Here is a 20,411-nt window from a genome sequence, read left to right as displayed (position 1 = left end):
GCTAAAAAAAAAAAAAAAACAACTTCAAAAATTATTCACTCGCATATTTTAAACTTTTAAACAAATGACGTCACAATGAAAAAAATATCTACCTCATAACTACCGCTTAATTGTATTTTTTTTGTTACTGTCATTTTCTTCGATATGTTAGATAATAAATAATCGATCCAAACAAAGAAAAGTTGAAAAAAAAAGTTTGAAAGGGTAAAAATATGAAAAAGAACGTCTCGACCACTCCTTGATGTCTGCGATTTCTGCATCGCGACCATTGTTATATTACCATGTTTCACCCATAAAACTCCCAAAAAATCCAGCTGTGGCCATTCGCAGCTGTGTCTTGACACTCAAATTTTTTTGTCAAGAATCAACAACAAGTGGGACACAATCGTGAAGTGGAACAACATTTATTGGACAATTTAAACTTTTTTAACAAATAAAAAACTGAAAAGTGGGGCGTGCAATATTATTCGGCCCCTTTACTTTCAGTGCAGCAAACTCACTCCAGAAGTTCAGTGAGGATCTCTGAATGATCCAATGTTGTCCTAAATGATCGATGATGATAAATAGAATCCACCTGTGTGTAATCAAGTCTCCGTATAAATGCACCTGCTCTGTGATAGTCTCAGGGTTCTGTTTAAAGTGCAGAGAGCATTATGAAAACCAAGGAACACACCAGGCAGGTCCGAGATACTGTTGTGGAGAAGTTTAAAGCCAGACTTGGATACAAAAAGATTTCCCAAGCTTTAAACATCTCAAGGAGCACTGTGCAAGCCATCATATTGAAATGGAAGGAGCATCAGACCACTGCAAATCTACCAAGACCCGGCCGTCCTTCCAAACTTTCTTCTCAAACAAGGAGAAAACTGATCAGAGATGCAGCCAAGAGGCCCATGATCACTCTGGATGAACTGCAGAGATCTACAGCTGAGGTGGGAGAGTCTGTCCATAGGACAACAATCAGTCGTACACTGCACAAATCTGGCCTTTATGGAAGAGTGGCAAGAAGAAAGCCATTTCTCAAAGATATCCATAAAAAGTCTCGTTTAAAGTTTGCCACAAGCCACCTGGGAGACACACCAAACATGTGGAAGAAGGTGCTCTGGTCAGATGAAACCAAAATTGAACTTTTTGGCCACAATGCAAAACGATATATTTGGCGTAAAAGCAAGACAGCTCATCACCCTGAACACACCATCCCCACTGTCAAACATGGTAGTGGCAGCATCATGGTTTGGGCCTGCTTTTCTTCAGCAGGGACAGGGAAGATGGTTAAAATTGACGGGAAGATTGATGCAGCCAAATACAGGAACATTCTGGAAGAAAACCTGTTGGTATCTGCACAAGACCTGAGACTGGGACGGAGATTTATCTTCCAATAGGACAATGATCCAAAACATAAAGCCAAATCTACAATGGAATGGTTCAAAAATAAACGTATCCAGGTGTTAGAATGGCCAAGTCAAAGTCCAGACCTGAATCCAATCGAGAATCTGTGGAAAGAGCTGAAGACTGCTGTTCACAAACACTCTCTATCCAACCTCACTGAGCTCGAGCTGTTTTGCAAGGAAGAATGGGCAAGAATGTCAGTCTCTCAATGTGCAAAACTGATAGAAACATACCCAAGCGACTTGCAGCTGTAATTGGAGCAAAAGGTGGCGCTACAAAGTATTAACGCAAGGGGGCCGAATAATATTGCACGCCCCACTTTTCAGTTTTTTATTTGTTAAAAAAGTTTAAATTATCAATGAATTTTGTTCCACTTCACGATTGTGTCCCACTTGTTGTTGATTCTTGACAAAAAAAATTAAAATTTTATATCTATATGTTTGAAGCCTGAAATGTGGCGAAAGGTTGCAAGGTTCAAGGGGGCCGAATACTTTTGCAAGGCACTGTACATATATATATATATATATATCATCTAACATAAAAAGGGTTTACATAGAATCAAGCTTCCTGAACACACATCTATACGCAAATTGGAAAGATTGATAGTGAAACAAAATCAAAATATAACACTGAAAAAAAGTCTTTTCAAAAATACTGACAAAAAACTAGTTCAGTTCTTTTTTTTTAAGGCATGACACTCAGTTTCCCCTTGAACAGGACACAGGGCTACGTCACACAGCCCACTCTTCCGCCGTTTGCGCACTGCTGTCACTTCTCACTCGCCAGCTCATCCGAGGAAAACAACAACAAATCTGGCCTATCCTCTTCCTCAAGTTAATGAAATAATGCATTAGTTTGCACTAAATTTAGTTTTCGATTCATTCCTTATGTTTCAGAGTCGCTCGCTCAATCCTACCTTGCCTCCCTCTCGTTAGGTAGAGTCTCTTTTGGCAATATATTACAAATGTTCACATTACGTTTGTCCTTCGTGACCTCACAACGGCTCCTGGGATGTGTCGTTTTTCGTGGTGCTTTCGGTTTTGTTAAAGGACACAATATTATGGAAATATGGACATAGACACATGGTCCAGTCAGTGTTTAAATGTTTAATGGCAATAAAAACTAAGAATGTCATGATAGAAGAGGAAAAAAACATATATTAGTTGAATTTAAATATACAGTGTGGGTCATTTTTTGGAGTAGTATTATTTTATCAGAGACAAAGAACAAACACTGCACATTCTATTGTAGTAACAACAGTAAATAGAGAACAACAGGCTAAATATATATCTGTTAATGTAGCATACAACAGGCTAAATAGAACTCACTTAATGGAGCATATGAAGAGGAATTCAGAGAATAGCTATATAGGACAGTAAATGGGAAAAGTCACGGTATTGGCGACGTGGGTGATGAAGCAAAAAAAAAACAGAATCTTCATTAAAAAAAGTGTGACATCTGAAGCTAGGATCCTTATATCATAAGTAATGATAGTTAACACAAGGATGTGGGCGTGGCAGGCGGCAACCCACCGACAGTTGCGCAAGTCCGAGCAGGTTTTATCGAGACTACAGAGTCCGAGCTTTGGGTACTAGGACCAGCCAGCAATGTCCTCAGCCACACTCATAAGGGGTAACTTTAATTTGTTAGTCCTACTTGAAAATGTCATGCCCACACAGTCCTCAATGGAAATTCAACTTGATTTTTTTCCCCTTTTTTTTTGTTCCCTTAAAGTCAACATCTTACCAAACTCTCGATCTCACTCCAAATCACTATCAAATTGATTAAAGTCCATCTTATAAGTTATGAACCACTCTTCCAACTCTGGAAGTATCCTACAGCACCCTTCTCATGGCTGCTTTAGACCAGAACAAAAAAAAACAACAAAAAACGGAAAATAAATACGGTATGTTTTCAAAATCAATTGATTCAAATGCAGCATGGATCACATTGGCCAGTTCGTCAATCTTCAGTGTATTCCTTGATAACGTCATATGGTCACGCGTGTTACGTGGACTCCATGGTGGGTTTATACTGGACCAAGCAAGTGAATGGAGTCCTTTGGCAGCCTTTCTATTTGTTGAAAAATAATAGAATAGCTAAATACCCATGTAAACAGTCTTGGTGTTTGGCACAAATTTATGGTGTATTGCACTTTGTTTGCCATCCATTGCCGCTGAACAAAGTGCTGTTTTCTTGTTTGTTGTTGTTGGTTTTCAAGTGCCATGCATTGACCAGCAGAAGTTGTAGGAAAAGGTTTGGGGCACAGTAGAAAAAAGGTTGATTTTTCTCAAGTGATCCAATGCAATGCTGCTACTTGTCAAACAAGTTAGCTGAGGTCAATGCAGTGGAGTGAATGTGAGTGTTTTCATGTAAAGAGCTGTGAAAGGCCCATGAGGAGATTCATCCTCCTGTCTGTCTCACTGCCTCCAGTGGAATTAAGTGGGTCAAACTGTCTCCACTTCCATTGACTGTACGAGTCAAAGAGCACCAGAGCCGAGAGCCATTACAATCACACTCGATTGACTAATGGCTGGTATAAAAGAGTAATTAGACATGTGAGTAAAGGAAATCTGCAACCCCAAAGAGGACAAAATGGAAATAGTCTCGGCAGTCAACCTCACTAAAGTTGTCAACAAAATTCAATGTACTTTTCAAGGAGTTTTTAACTCACTTTTGATGTAAAAGAGGATTGGTGTAGTTTTCTCTTAGCAGATGGTAATCCACTGTGTCCAACACAGGAGACGGCAAAGACTGGTGACCAAAACAAGAGAAACACGCTCAATTTGCTCTGGCCGTCTCCCAGAGCATATACTCATGATATGATTCTGTGTGATGAAACATGGAGCGCAGTTGAGAGGCGCTGTCGCGAGCTGTGGCGGCATGGAGGGGTCGTGACTGCGGTGTGGGCCAGCAGGCCATGAAAAGCAAAGGGCACGCCAGGCTGGATGAGGATCATAAGAAGAAGAGAAAATGAGAGGAGGGAGCAAAGTGAGAGGAGCCTCTGTGTCTGTAGGGCCCCCCTGTGAACGTCGGCACTGGCCAGGGAGCAACATCACTCACATGGCCCAATGTACACAAAGAAGACTATGATCTAATGTGGGCTTTCAACACAGACAAGCACATGTAACAGTAGAACACACACCTTACCCTACAAATATTGTATGATTTTAAAAACAGGTATGAAACCTTTTCCTGAATTGTGTGCCCCGTAATTTATTGCATTGTTTTCAGGAGTAAAGTAAAGTGCGAGGTCGATTTAAAGAAAGGGGTTAAAACAAGACAAGGGGTCTACATCAAGTCTCCTTTCCGATGTTTTGGTCGTGCAGGGAAAGACAGGTGGAAAACTCAGTAGTTCAGCAGAGGGCTCATGTTACCGATGTCTGCGCCGCGTGCTAGTTTGAAGAGCAACATTACCGCTGATCCTCTGTCAAAGGGTAGGTCTAACCTGAGGGACGGAGGGGGAGAAGGGAAAGAGCCTGAAGTTAAAGGTCACAGCCGCTGACTCCATTGAGGAAAATAAAAAGCTCAAATGTCTTGCCATTTGCACTAAAAGGGTAAAGACGCCCGTCAGCGCTTATTTCATTCTTTCAGATGATCAAACGGTGAAACACTTATCTAATGAAGGCTACTCTTATGAAAATGTTTTGTTTAAAAACTGTACTTATGAAGTCATATCAACTGGTTGAATTTCTAGGCATCAGCTTTTTAAAAAAAAAAAAAAAAAGGTACATTTAAAATACAATAACAGTATTTAATTATGAAACAAAACAAGTCTGCTTTAGTTTTTATAAGAATGCTTAACTGAAACACTGGATACAAGCTTACACCTACAAGTACACGTACAGCCATCTGACCAACTCTGTGAAGTACAGTATTTTTTTTAAACATATTGCAATCTGCAGTCTTGTAATAGTCCAAGTTTGCTATAGCATCCACCTCATAAATACAATGAATTATCCTATATCTTAATATTTGGCTTCTTCAGTTATGAAGTGCAATGCAAGAGACTCGTGCTGAGTTTTGATGGATAATGTGAGAGTGGCTTTAATTTTTTTTTTTTATGTGATTGTAATTATAGTGTAACTACACTGTATCCTATGGGGAAAGGTATTTTCATTTACTGATCTATCAGATAGAAATATTGCAATTTTTGCGAAGGCTAAAAAAGTTAATAGAGTCGCTAAATAGGATTTCATTCGATTGTGCTATAACAACATGTAAAGTCACATGTACACTTGTTTGCAAGGGTATTTTGGCCTCAGGTATCAAACACAAATCATTTTATGTGTCCTGCATGTGAAAGCTATATGTGAAAGGGTTTATGGAGTGTTAATTATTTACAATCTTCCAAGTGTTACACTTGTGTTCATTTCCTAAAAAGACACAAAATATGTCGCTCATTCCTAAAAAGAAAAATAAACAAATATTATTTTATGTTTTCATAAAATGTCATGTTCCCAAATTTGCTCTGGGCTTTGTTTTTTTCTCTCTCTCGCTCTCTCTACTGCACCTAATGCTAAAACACAATCTAAAACAAATGCACTAAAAGTATAACACACTAATAATTATATAAAAATAATAATAATGATAAATTATTATTATTATTATTATTATTATCAGCAATTAAACGTATTCGTGCGTTCATGAAACTTGGTCCTTGTGAAAAAACATTTGACGACCAATAACTGAGATTCTTCTTAATCCCATGATCAAATAATCTGGATAAGATAACAGTGGGATGGATGTGACCCTTGTGCATTTTTATTCGCACTCTAATTGACCCAAATAACGACATAACACAGCCTGCGGGAGTTTAAGGGACGGACTGTTACAGTAGCAACAGTGACTGGTGCAACAAGACTGTAACTCGCCTTTCCTCGGAAAAGCCCATTTGCTCCTGTGCTCGTCCAATCACTGGATGGCCCCCAGTGCTCACCGAGTGTGACTGGACGTCTCACTGTACTGTACAGCGCTTCCGTCGCCCGTCCCCGCATTAAGTCCCCGTCCCAGCACAGCGCCACAGCAGGGATGCGCCACATGACTGCCTGGAATTTTTGGACCTTTTTAAAACGCTAAATGGAGACGGATTTAGTTTGATGTTTTGGGAGGAGCGGCGAAAATCGGTAAACATGCAGAAGAAGCTGAAGGACACCCATACTCCTATATTGTCATCACCCAGAGCGTCGTCTTTTTTCATCGAAAATCTCCTGGCCTCCAGGCAGCACGAAAGGGATTCTCCTTGCGAAAGCAGCCGGAGGGGCGCTTCGGACGACGACGGCCGGGTGTCGTACTTGCCGCGCGGCGTCATGTGCGCTCCAGCTCCCGGTGGCAGCAGCCCAGCCACGTCCCTATTGAGCACAGAGCCGCTGGTAAACTGGTACGCCGGGAACAGTGGCTTGCTCTTCAGAGCTTTGGGTGCTCCAGGCAGTAAGTATGGATCAAATATCATCCGCAAAGAAAATGAGCAACTTTTCTGCGTTTAGTTAGCTTTGTTTTAATCACCATATGAGTTGTGCAATATGATTTACTTAAAAAATGTTATTGTCTGCTCTTTGAATTAAGCCGAATTGTAAACGACAGTTATTTAAGGTCAGCCTTTGACGTATTGCTTCTAATATTACGAAATCAATGCATCACTCCTTTTTTTCTTGCATCAAAAATAAGTGATCGACAATTGCACCAAACGTCGAGGTATTTTATAATGGAATGCGCTCTTACAGAGTAGCCTATATGCCCACATTTCGTGACTAATACTTGCTTTATTGAACTCACATTGATGTGACAGCGATGGCTGTTGAAATGTGTGCACTTTGATCTCCTCGCATGCAGGTCCATCTCTTAACACAAGGTCCGAGGACAACTGCTGCTCCGTGTCGACCAGTGACAGAAGTTCCCCCGCCGTATCAGAACCCATTACAGACGACAGTTACGAGTCCGACAGGAAATTAAGCGACGGCAACCTCCTCGATGACAACGATGAGGCTCAGAGTGGCTTCGACACATCATCTGACCCAAACCCGACCCGGAAGAAGAAAACTCGGACTGTGTTCAGCCGAAGCCAGGTTTTCCAATTGGAGTCCACCTTCGACGTGAAACGGTACCTGAGCAGCTCGGAGAGGGCGGGCCTGGCCGCGGCTCTGCACCTAACAGAGACCCAAGTCAAAATCTGGTTCCAAAACCGGAGGAATAAATGGAAGAGACAGCTGGCGGCGGATCTCGAGGCTGTCCATATCCCCAATCAGAGCCAGCGGGTTGTCAGAGTCCCCATTTTGTATCACGACGGACCTGCAGCCAGTTCTGCACTGGCTTTCAACTTAAATGGACATGAGGTCTTCTCCAACTCCATCGCATACCCCCTGTCTTCCTTGGCCCACTCCATGAGCATACTGAGGTCACAAATGAGCGGCCTAGTGTAAAGACATATCAAACTATATATGATACGCAGTGCAATAACCCACATTGTCGCAACCAATCGCTCAAAGCATCCAAAGGAAACTGTGTATGCCACAAAGTGAAGTCATGTTTTGTGTATTAACTTCAAGTGAGTGTTTGTTTGCCATACTTGTCAGTATATAATAATCTATATCAACCGAGTGCAAAGTACTCTTTTTGAAACGCAACTATTTTTCGCCAAACTTTTATATTTAAGAAAACACACACAAACCCACGTTTTCAATTTTATCTTTTTTTCACTCAATAAATTGATACAAATACAGACTCGTTTGTATATGTTCACTGGCAAAATATAGGCCAATTATTATAACAGTGGAAGGGCAGCCATTTGTTATTCTTTCTGCTATAATGCATTGTTGCGTTGTTTTAGAAGTCTGAGGTTCTGATCATTATTAGGCTCAAACTAAAAGGAAAATAAATATAAATCATTTTGAAGAAAATAATCTTTATTTCAAGCTGCACTTTATTGACTATCTAGATTGAATGGTATAAACAATGAAATCAGGCATATAAGCAAAAAGAGCTAGAAGAATTAAATATGCAGCAACATATAACTCAATTTTATAATACAACATATAACTCAATTTTATAATACAGATGAACTTTAATGAAAGCAGATCTTGTAAAATGGAAAAATGTACACCTGTGTAAAATATATCTATTTTAAAGTATGAATTGTCTATTTGTTATAGGATAATATTGCCGTTTTAGATAAACACAAACAGATAAACATTTCACTGAGTTAATTGTGTTTTGCGTATACAGTACTTTTTTTTATACATACAGTACAGTTATACAGTACTTCACTTTTAAAAAGAGCATATGAGTGCGTAAAGCAACATGACAGGGACAGAATCTTTAAATATATATATATATATATATATATATATGTAAGATCTGTGCAAATTAGTTTGTTTTTTTTCCCAATGAAATCTGTGGAGAATCTTAGGTTGGAGCTGTTCAAAACAACTTATGTAATCGTATGGCCAACATCTAGATAGAAGGTCAATTAAGAATTATGTGCAAATGAGCGGCAAAGTGTAAAAATGACATGTTAAAACAGCAGGTCTTGATGGAGAATATGTAGTTTGAGTGAAGAGGAATGTGTTCAAGGGAGCTGAGCTACAACGCGTTCGTTCGCACCGCATCCCTGCCCTGCGATTGGTCCACAGCGTCTGACGAATTGGGCCAATCAGCGAGGACTTTGCGCGCCCCATCCAACGCGTGAGCGCCGAGGTTACACACTGTGCCTCTCCAGCCAAGCAGTGTGCTCAGTGGATGCTGCTATGGTGTGTGCACCATCGACACCTCAGTGGTGACTGCGTGTGTTTATCGAAGAGGAGAAGTAAACAAAGGGGGTGTTTACGCATTGGAGAATATGAGTAAAGTGGACGCACCATGCCGTCCCAGCGCCTCTCTCAAGTTTACCATTGACAACATCCTCAACCTGAAAACAAGCGGGCGCGCCAGTGACAGCTGTCACCCCGACAGAGATCACGATGTCTCGTCCACTGCGACGTGTAAAGGCCGCATCCCGCAGAGCCGCTTGGAGGAGCCCGGAGCCCAGCACAGACGCAAATCAGACGAAAGTGGTAAGAGCTATCGGGATGATTTCATTCACATCCATGCAATTAATGCACGAAACGCGGCTAAGGTAACGCGAATGTTGGCTTATTGCAGACTTTACGCAAGAGAATGGCCGGGCGAGCGTTTCGGCCATGGATGACACTCGGTCCGCGGAGGCGCGCTTCGAAAGCGGGGACAGCAGCTGCGACGACTGTAGCTCTACCACCACCACGACCGCGGAGCCTCTCAAAGCGGACAGTCCCGCCAAGAAGAGTAAATTGATTACGAAAAAGAAAACGCGCACCATTTTTTCCAAGAGACAGATCTTCCAGTTGGAGTCTACGTTCGACATGAAGCGTTATCTGAGCAGCGCAGAGCGCGCCTGTCTCGCCAGCTCCCTGCAGCTGACCGAAACCCAGGTGAAAATATGGTTTCAGAACCGCAGGAATAAGTTGAAACGGCAAATCTCCAGTGAAATCGACGGACCGGTAAGCGACTTCCCAGAGACGGTGAAGCCCGTGGTGGTGAGTCAGCTCCCGGCCTTGTACAAGGAGAGCAGCCTGCTGGGGAGATGCCTGATGCCCATGCCGTTGCCCGTCGTGTACCCGGGTACGAACACGCCTTACCTCTGTTTCTCGAACACCAGCAAGTACTTCAGCCTCTATGACGGGGACGTATGACGCTGCCACCAAGCCTGCACGTGCAAACAGACACTTTTTTTTAGTGCCAACTGGAGCATTTATGGCGTTAAGCCGACAGTTCAAAAGGCCGGCTGGACGCTGTGTCTTTAACGTTTAAAGGATGGATGCAAGTAGTAGGAACATATCACATTCAAATGAACTGCTTTTGGTATTATTTATTTATTAGCCGGGCTTTGTGTATAGGCCTAACACATCACACCAGGAAAGAAATAGCAGGCCAAGCGAACGGTAGCCTGGCCATGCATGGCCTACATCATTAGCATCTTATTGTTTACATAATAGTCCATTATCATTGTTATCATCATTATTATTATTCTCAACAGTAGCCTATGCCACCAAAGAAATTAATATACCTTGCATGCATTTCCAATATCATAACGATTTTTGGATTACAGAAATTATATGTATTTAAATGAATGTCATTAACATTTTGTTCACGCATGTCTATTTGTTTTTCTTAAGTATCTTACACTTACGTTATACTACATTTGCCTTTATAGGCTCATTATGACATTTACAGCAACTGTAATTAAAACCCCTTTATTCAAGAAATCTTTTACAACTGATTCACTATTTTCAGAGGATTTGTCTTCTTTAGCTCGGCAACATTTGCTCTTAGGGATTTTTCATAACATCTAAAAAGATACGAGAACTGAATATTTCAGAATTAAAAACAAAACAAAAAGTTGATGAGTGCGTGAGTGTGTATGAGAATATATACACAGTATATGTATACAGTTTGTGTGTGTGTGGTGTGTGTTTGTGTATTGCGCATGCACCTAATTAAATTCAAATATTTATTTCTATAAAAAATTTTTTTTATCAACTTCAATTTTAACTTCTGAAATAACATTGGACCTTTGAATTTCATTTAACATATAATAGTTAGAAAAGTGGACCAAAGTTATTACAACTCAAAATTTTGAGGAAATGATGGCTTTAAAAAATATACATATAATAAAATAAAATCATACTATAAAAAAAATATCAATATAAAAAAATATTATTACTATTATTATTGATTTATTGAAAGTACCTCAGTTCTCAAAAGATTTTATTTTTTGTTAATATGAAAAACTTTGTCCATCAATTAAATTAACTTGCAAAATATTAAAAACAACAACAATAATAATTATCATATTACTGCAGGCAGCTGGTGTGAAGGAACTTCCTCAGTCTGTCTTTAACCTGCTTTCTCTGTTGTTGTAGCATATTCAATCATCCAGGTAATCTTCGGAGACATATAGCCTCACCCCTAACATAATATAAATGTGTGATGTGCCAGAAGCTAACCTCTGACCCCTAATGAGGAGGCCATTCTGTTGGGAAACCATGTAAAGCTTATTTCCCCAAGCAGTAGCTTTAGAACATGATCAGCTGTAATTAATTATTTCTTAGCCAACAAAGTATGTAAGCATACATTAACAGTAAAAGATATAATTCAAGTTTCTTGGCTGGCAAAATGCACATAGCTTTCAGTATTAAACCTACTTATACCACAATACTCAGATATTTTATTTGAAAAATAATAATAATTACTTGAAATTACTGTTAAAGGTTGTTGTACGTATTTCTCAATGACTTCCTCCCTTTAGATGGAAGTCAGTTGACCCCATCAGTCGAATCTACTGACCTCCAGTGCACTTTGCCACTCCACATGAGTCACACAAGCTTGCTCCACTCTATTCAGATGAATATGAAATCAATAGGTAAGAAGCTTGCAACTACTTGAAATTGTATAATCATCCTATCATTACAATCAAAAAAAAATCTTGCTGCATTTTATAGAGATAAATCCCATATAGTGTGTAAATCAATCATATGTGTATTGTTGAACAACTATACCTAATTTGAAGTGACTGGGGAAATTTCAGACAGTTTGACTAAAATATACTGTATAGCACTAAAGTAGGCATATTAGTCTAACTTGGTAGAATGCTTATCCAAAAACGAATCTACAGTAAAACTCTTCGAGTGGGGAAAAATGCGTACTTGTGTGAGGGTGAGTATTAAGTGGAAAAAAGGAGGTCGGTTATGTCCGGCAGGCTGTCTCCAGTTTAAGAGCTGAAATGCTCACTACCCACAATTCTTTAAAGCTCTCCACTCAGACAGCAATATGGCAGAAAAAAACATTCAGTTTTAAGCGAGGGAATTCTGTCAACATATTCATATTTAGGTGGCTATCAAACTTTACATTGTGATTATCTATTTTAGTACACCAAGCTTTAATGACTGTGCTCAAACAAAAACATAAAATGCAATAGGTGTAAATTGCTTCATTGGTTGAGGCACATTTTTTCAATGTTTGGTCAGTGCATCCTTTTAATCACAGTTTGTTCTAAAAAAGTAAGGTTAGAGTCCCAATTCTCTATGTACTACACATAGTTATGATTGAATGAGAGAGCAAAAAGTACAAAAAGGAGGGGGAGTTCAGTCAGAACCGTTTGATGAGTGTGTGTTTGTGTTGGAAATAATACGATCACGTTTGTATTTCTGCACGGGTCTGCGCCTCTGTAAAGCTGAGGTCTGGCTTCTCAGAGGCAAGGAAGTGCTGTTCCTAATGGTTGCAGAGTGTAGCCAAGAGTGACCAGTTGTGTGTGAGAGCGTGTTTGTACTGTATGTGTGCGCGCGCACATTATGTCTGTGTAAAGGTTTCTGGCAGCCTCTTTCTGCATGACTAAATGGGGGCCCCCCTTTCTTAGCCAGAGCATTTCTTTAACCTCTGTTGACCTCTTCTAGTCATCTGACAAAGGTCGTCGCCTAAGACGAATAGAGAGACTGTCCCTGAATGTGTCTGAGAGACAATAATATTCTTAACGGAACTCCTAATTCTGTCTAACGAAACGAAACGAAAACAAACCAAGCCAAACCCTTCGTATAGACTCCACAACAATGGCAAGTGTTGTTGCAACACTGCATAAACATGGCGGACATGCTGCAGGGAAAACATTTGGTTCAACTTTTTATGTCGAACACAATTCTTTCCAGTACGCTGGTTGAACCTCATATTTAGTAACACATTTGTTAAACGCAGCTGAAGCATATCAACCAGTTACGATATTTGAGTGGGAAATAACATAGAGGGTGCCTCAGAAGTTCTAAATTCGGAAACAAAACGTTCAGTGATATTGGTCAAGTTCAAAACTATTTATCTGTGAGGTCAGCATTCCTCGTACTTTACTGAGCTAAGGTTGATAAGATATTTGACGCTAGAAAAATCTCACACCACAATAACCAACAAAATATGGTAAAAACTATATATTCTGGGGGAAAAAATGATAATTTAGACTCAATTTAAATTTTATGAAAAATCACTCTGTGTATTCCATAACTTAATGGAATGTATGAATGGCAACAAGTTGGTACCTTCAGCCATCTAGTCTCCCTGTCCTGTCACTGGCTTAGCTTAACACAGATGAACAAAAATATAGTTTTAGGAAATCACACATGATTTAAATACCAAATTGGTGAAATTGAAAAGTTTTCCATGGTATAGTTCTTTTATCATCTTTTTATCATTATTCAAATATGACAAACCTCATTATCTCTTACTATACACTAGGGCTGCAACGGTACACAAAAATCTCGGTTCGGTACATACCTCGGTTTTGAGGTCACGGTTTGGTTCATTTTCGGTCCAGTAAGAAAACAAAATGCAAAATATAAAATAGCTAGTTGTTTATTACACACTTTTGTGCTTTCAACAATAGGAACATTAGCCTATACAAAGCTAGAATTCTGCTCAAAAAGTAGCGGGTATTTAAAGATAATCCAACAACAATTTGCCTTTCAAACCCCGCGTATTGGTCAGCTTTCTTTCTGAAAGAAAGAAGAAAAAAGAAGTCCTGTGCTAAAGAGAAAAGCAAACCCAATGATAAAGATTATAACATGTATTTTACAAATGAAATGCCTCAATGAAACATTTATGAACGGTTTTGAGCCGCTTCTGGGACACATCTAACACGCGGCCGCACTGCGACTGGTGTGCATTGGCTGATTGACTCTAACGCCAGCGTTTCACTGCGTTCTCGCAGCAGCCACGTTGTCGCGCCGTTGGTGTTTCTGGGTTATACTGTCCTACCGTGTTGGTCCTCATTATAGTAGAGAAGACGGAGTAAATATAATCTACACAAAGAAACTGTAACCCGATCGACTCACAGCCTCAAAAAATAAGGGTTGTATTACATCAGAAACTTGTTCGGTACGCGTCCGTTCCGAACCGAGCACCACGTACCGAAACGGTTCAATACTATTACATGTACCGTTACACCCTTACTATACACTAATGTGCTGCAGCATGTTGGTGTAAATCACTGCAAATGTGAAATGAATTCATTTGTTACAAGAAAATGCTTCCAATTGCAAAATCATTAATAACTATACCGGCAATGTTTTACCAAAAGTGTCATAAAAGCGCAAAATGTTAACCACTAAATAAAAATACTATTTAAACCTAAAAATAAGTAAAACCAATGAGCCTTTAACCCACCTGACACATACTATTGTTGTGTTATAGAGGCAGGAGAAAAATCTAAGCAATAAGATCAATTACTGATGTTGTTTTATGAATTTTATGAATCTATTTTATAAGGGGGGGGGGGGGCGAACACTCTGTTATTTCTGACCCAACACACATTAAAACACACACACATTAAAAGAAACTCTCCTTTTGCAATTTTCTTTGATGTAGTATTTTTATTATGACAAAATATTTTTCACTACAGGGTTCACTAAACATGTTCAAACTTGAAAGCTATTTCTGGGTGCTGATTAATGTGAAGAGCCACTATTAATGGACACTTCCAAACATTTGCTTGCAAAATATTACTATCATCAACAATGACTTAACATTGTAGAAAACAGTTCAATATCAACATGCAACACCTTTTTCGCTACATCTCTTCAAGTGTTTTCATTTTCAAACAATCACGTCTACAACATTTGTGATATTTATTGTTTTGTAGAGACAGAATTATTATTGTCCACTATAACCCAGCATAAGTTGGATGGTGTTGTGCGTAGTCAAACTTTGGCTCCTGTTCCAAACTCTGACTCGCTCATCCAATGGGAAATCTTAGGTGTGAAAAAGGCCGGCTGAAGAGAGCTTTTCGGATTTCGGTATAATTACGAATATAAACTTTGGACAAGTTCGTCAAAACAACCATGTCAATTTTAACACTTAACCTGCATGGATGATTTGTGTGTTTTTTTTTTTTTTTTTTTTTTTTTTTTTTTTTTTTTTTTTAGTTTTTGTTGCACTCGGTTAATAGTCCCTTCCCCAAACCTGGAAGTGTGACGTAACTTCCAGAAGGGAACAGAAGACATGGCGGACGTTATCCACAGAGAGCATAGCAGCAGCAGCAGCAGCAGCAGCAGCAGCAGCAGCGATATCGGTGCTATTTCCACCGAAAGTACCCAGATAGCAAACCGACATTGAATAAATGTTGATTGTCCATCAAAATCATCAGTATGGTTGACATTTAAATTTTCAACAATAAACAATGTTGAATCAACATTGCAAACACTGTTAATACCTGACAGTGACGTTGAAACAACATTGTTCTGTGCAGGGCCGGAGTGGAACTCATTTTCGGCCCTGGAATTTCATGCCTCAGACCGGCCCACTCATTTAAAATTATGTCATTATGCATAGATGTGTTAAGTTCAGTGTTCTCTAAAGCCGTGTACTGTAATTCTGTGTATTCCAATTCAGTGCAGGTAATGGTTGTTTAACAAGGTGGCTTTATTTTAACAAGTGCAACAAAACATATTTTGAACAAATTTAAAAATGGATTTTAAAAAAAACTATATTAAATGATACATTTGGAAAATAAATTAGGCCTGTCAAACGATTAAAATTTTTGATCGAGTTAATTACAGCTTGAAAATTAATCGTAATTAATCGCAATTCAAACCATCTATAAAATATGCCATAGTTTTCTGTAAATTATTGTTGGTATGGAAAGATAAGACACAAGATGGATATATACATTCAACATAAGGTACATAAGGACTGTATTTGTTTATTATAACAATAAATCAACAAGATGGCATTAACATTATTAACATTCTGTTAAAGCGATCCATGGATAGAAAGACTTGTAGTTCTTAAAAGATAAATGTTAGTACAAGTTATAGAAATTTTATATTAAAACCCCTCTTAATGTTTTCGTTTAATTAAAATTTGTAAAATTTTCAATCAAAAAATAAACTAGTAGCCCGCCATTGTTGATGTCAATAATTACTTACACAATGCTCATGGGTGCTGAAGCCTATAAAATCAGTCGCACCCAAGCGCCAGCGGAGGGCGGCAAAACTCCATAAAACACAATTAACAAGTGGGCATGTAATTGTACTGTCATTTAAATCTGTCTGAGCAGGGCATGTGCGTTAATTGCGTCAAATATTTTAACGTGATTCATTAAAAAAATTAATTACCGCCCGTTAACGCATTAATTTTGACAGCCCTAAAATAAATGAATAAATAAGACCTTTTCTGCAACATCAAATATTAACAAAATGAGTGTTTACAGATAAAACAAACATAGCAACATAACAATATGAAAAATAAAGAATACGTATTGCACATTGTAACAACTTCTAATGATACTATTATCCATTTTCCATTTCCACTTTAAAAACGCCACGTAATTGAATATATTCATTCTAATGTTCACTCGCTGAACGACATGGCAATCCTACCTTCCAGCTCTGCACCTGTGGTGTGTTCATTATGGCTAATGCTTGCTGCTACATATCCCTTGTGAGGTGCTACAAGAAGCCAAAGTTTCCACAATTACATATTGTCGTATCACACGGTGCAAGTTGCATTTTTTTCGCCATCCGGCCTTACCACTTTCGTTGTAATCCTCTGTAGTTTGAGGCCGCAAGGTCGTTGCATGAAAAAAATTAGCTATTTTCGCGCATTTTGCCGATTCTTTCACGAGTGCTTTTCTCTTTTTAATTCTTAATTTTCAGCGCCACCCTTGCTCTTTTTATCCATCCGAGCACTGAGATAGCAGCTAATTTGGCTCAATACAGACTACAATTAGGGGGCGGAGCTGCATGCTGTATTTTTCGTCTGCACACGTGAGGATGAGTCTGGGGAAAAAAATAAGTTTTTTTTTTTTTTTTTTTAAGACTGCCCACAGGGACAGCGGTAACAGAATGTAAGTTATACTCAGTGACACTGTCATAAATAAATACCAAACAAAAAATGATAACAGTGTAATTTTTTTTTTTTTTTTTTAAATAAAACCCGGACCGGCCCATCTGGCCAGCCGGCCCTTCTGGAATCGTCCAGAAGCTCCCGATTAGTCACTCCGGGCCTGGTTCTGTGGTGTGTCAGGCAACGGTTGGGTTACCATTGTTTTATAGTTGATGAAATAATGTTGACAAATAGTTTATTTTTGATTGACCGGGAAATATGATTGAAAAGTCATTGAATTATGGATGAGCGGGAGTTATGGTGAACAAATAGATGTGTTCGTGGTTGAGTGGGAAGACAGAGTATCACCTCAAATGAACGCCACTCATTTAAGGATAGCCATATTTAAACGTAAGCCTGTTGCTTTTCTTCAGAGCCTTATCAGCAATGATGTTTTACGGTAGAATAAACCGCGCTTGTCATCAATGTTGTACATAAAACGGTTTGCCTGTCACAACGTGACAAAGTTGCCGAAATTGTAAGAAACAGTTCACTTGCTGTGAATGGCATACAAGCGAAGACCTACTTAAACTGTTATCTACTTAGAACTTAATTCAGGCAAACATATTTTTTTTTTCCAATTAACGCGCTTAAATCACAAGATATGACCAATTGAGCCTTGTCTAAATTTATTTATTTAACACCAAGACAGTGAGGTCATTTTTTCCATCAAAGTTATCTAACTAGCTAGCTCCGTCCCCATATGTAGCCCTAATTTGGTTTGAGATTGGTTGAGAAACTCACTTCACCACAAAATACTGAAGCATGTTAAACTAACCCATGATAACCGCTTGAATTCCTTGATATGTATTAACTGTGAATGCAGTTATGTTTGTATTTTTCAAATTCAGAGAAGGGGCAGACAGGGAGGGACGCGTCACAGTATAGATTTGCTGCTGTTGTGCAGAAGTGGCTGTGTTATGCCCCAGATTGCGTTGGTGCAAAAATTCTCAGCAAAATAAAGCAGGACCTCTAAATATGGGCGTATTTGAAAGCATTAATAGCATCATGGTTGAAAATGAAGGAAAACATAACATTGATTCAGCACTGTTCCAGTCTTATTAATAATCGAAATTGCGTTTAGGCTTTGTTAGAATTTCAACTTGAAACAACATTAATCGAGGGTGCAAAAGTGATGAGAAATCAAAATCGGGTGTCAGCGTTTATTCAGCAATATAAAATCGACAGCAGAATGTTGATTCAACATAATTTCAAGGTCTGTCTGCTATCTGGGTAGCCATTCAGGATCGCTCTTGTGTGACGCTAACGATGGCAAGATGATCTCAGGAAAGATGATCTACAGTTAATCCCTACATGTTTGAACATGAGGCGTCAGATGACGAAGATTTACTCGGCACAGCAGACGTTGGTGATGATGCCAATTGACAGCTCGACACTTCACAAACGTAAGAGTGGTAAGCCTATGTCCAGCATCGTGATTTTTCTATTAGCCTTTCTTTCACCAGTCATTCTGTGATGTAATTAGCTGTAACTGCAAAAACAGACGAACAGTTGTGGCAACCCAAAGCCCAAAATCATAACCAACCAATTTAAGTGATGACCAACTGATCAAGTTCAATCCAAATTGCAAACAGAATTGCATCAAATTTTTGAATTAGAAAGGCCAGTACGGGTCTACTTACGTATTTGAAAGTGAGGGAATACTTACATATTTGAAAAACTAAGGTTGTATTCTCATAGGCTTTAAAAGCTGTCGTCGTGGAAATGTTGAAAACAAAGAAGCGATCGAGGAACTGGGGAGATGTTCTTCCATGCACTTGACTCTCACAAAAGGTGTCCAAATACTTGCAGAAGAAGGGTTTTTGGGCCACTCGAGTCTCGAGCCTTCGTGTGAGCAATTCATTGCTACACATTAAGATGGCATGATAAATCTCATGAGTAAAACCAAGAAAATGTTTGCAATATATAGCGAGGATAGCGTGGTGCTATACGTTCGTGTTGGAGTGCTGGCGAGGCCACCTGAAGGTTACGTCCTCAGGTACCGGTCGGCAGCGGGGCGCGTCCCTTGTTGCTAAGGTGTTGCTATGGCTGTCACTCAAAAACTACGCGGTCAATTAATTTGTTTTTGTAGTATGAGTTTTGATACAGCGAATGATGGATCAATACAATTCAAGCGAGTAAAATGCACAAGAATTGAACTCTTCAGCTGCCCTTTAAATATGTGATTGACAGTCACTGGTGGTGCATAGATATAGTAAGACTGATAAAAAATTATGATGAATAAAGAACCATAACCTGTGGGATACAGCGCCTTAAAACATCATTAAGCCTTCCTAAAATAGTGAGTTTGTATTGTCGCCATGTGGATTCAATGGTTTTAGGTCCGTAAACGCTGAAGACTAGCCATTGAACAGCTAGTAGTAAGTGGCATAGCTACAGTCTCTTGGGGTTCTAAGCAAGCAACCCCTGAACATTTTTGCAGGTGCACGGGTGGGTTGGCACCCCTGAACCTGGCAAAAGTTTTGGTTTTACACACATACAATAAATGCACAATAAATAATTGAACAATGTATAACAATGCAGATCAACATAAAAATAAAGCTGACAAACTACTGATATAAAACATTTGAATAGAAAAAGTTTATTAGTACAGTATATCACAAAAGTGAGTACACCCCTCGCATTTCTGCAGAAATTTAAGTATATCTTTTCATGGGACAACACTGACAAAATGATACTTTGACACAATGAAAAGTAGTCTGTGTGCAGATTATATAATAGAGTCCATTTATTTTCCCCTCGAAATAACTCAAAATATAGCCATTAATATCCAAACCCCTGGCAACAAAAGTGAGTACACCGCATGGGAACTACGTACATCCCTAAATGTCCAAATTGAGTACTGCTTGTCATTTTCCCTCCAAAATGTCATGTGACTCATTACAGGACTGCTGTCAGCATTGCTGGCGTCCTACTTCGACATATTTACGTAAAAAAACTGATAACTGCCTGGTTTTTTTGCTTTTAACCAAGAATCGAGACTGTTTTACGTCCATATCTATAAGGAATTCAGAGATTTAACAATTTGTTCATAGGAATTTTCAACACAAAAAGCTCTTTTTGTTACGAAGGGG

At 39.1% G+C, this 20,411-nt stretch overlaps 2 protein-coding genes across 2 annotated transcripts; both read left to right on the top strand.

Annotated features, from left to right (window-relative positions):
* Nucleotides 1-6,278: 6,278 nt before the first annotated feature.
* Nucleotides 6,279-8,512, top strand: hmx1 (H6 family homeobox 1). The gene is made up of 2 exons (XM_057843725.1): nt 6,279-6,816; nt 7,219-8,512. The coding sequence occupies exons 1-2, from the start codon at nt 6,486-6,488 to the stop codon at nt 7,803-7,805; spliced, it is 918 nt and encodes a 305-aa protein (XP_057699708.1). The 5' UTR covers nt 6,279-6,485; the 3' UTR covers nt 7,806-8,512.
* Nucleotides 8,513-8,881: 369 nt separating this feature from the next.
* Nucleotides 8,882-10,655, top strand: hmx4 (H6 family homeobox 4). Its single transcript, XM_057843726.1, has 2 exons — nt 8,882-9,434; nt 9,523-10,655. The coding sequence occupies exons 1-2, from the start codon at nt 9,221-9,223 to the stop codon at nt 10,086-10,088; spliced, it is 780 nt and encodes a 259-aa protein (XP_057699709.1). The 5' UTR covers nt 8,882-9,220; the 3' UTR covers nt 10,089-10,655.
* Nucleotides 10,656-20,411: the final 9,756 nt, after the last annotated feature.

This window comes from Corythoichthys intestinalis, chromosome 8 (assembly GCF_030265065.1).
Source record: "Corythoichthys intestinalis isolate RoL2023-P3 chromosome 8, ASM3026506v1, whole genome shotgun sequence".
NCBI lineage: Eukaryota > Metazoa > Chordata > Actinopteri > Syngnathiformes > Syngnathidae > Corythoichthys > Corythoichthys intestinalis.
Note: the sequence above shows the minus strand (reverse complement) of the source record. Positions and strands in the feature narration are given on the sequence as shown.

What these genes read in the sequence shown, in the direction of transcription:
- hmx1 (XM_057843725.1), top strand. Translation starts at nt 6,486, where the DNA reads ATGTTTTGGGAGGAGCGGCGAAAATCGGTAAACATGCAGAAGAAGCTG. An exon ending in AGCTTTGGGTGCTCCAGGCA is followed by an intron (nt 6,817 to 7,218) that starts GTAAGTATGGAT and finishes CCTCGCATGCAG; the next exon opens with GTCCATCTCTTAACACAAGG.
- hmx4 (XM_057843726.1), top strand. Translation starts at nt 9,221, where the DNA reads ATGAGTAAAGTGGACGCACCATGCCGTCCCAGCGCCTCTCTCAAGTTT. An exon ending in ACGCAAATCAGACGAAAGTG is followed by an intron (nt 9,435 to 9,522) that starts GTAAGAGCTATC and finishes GGCTTATTGCAG; the next exon opens with ACTTTACGCAAGAGAATGGC.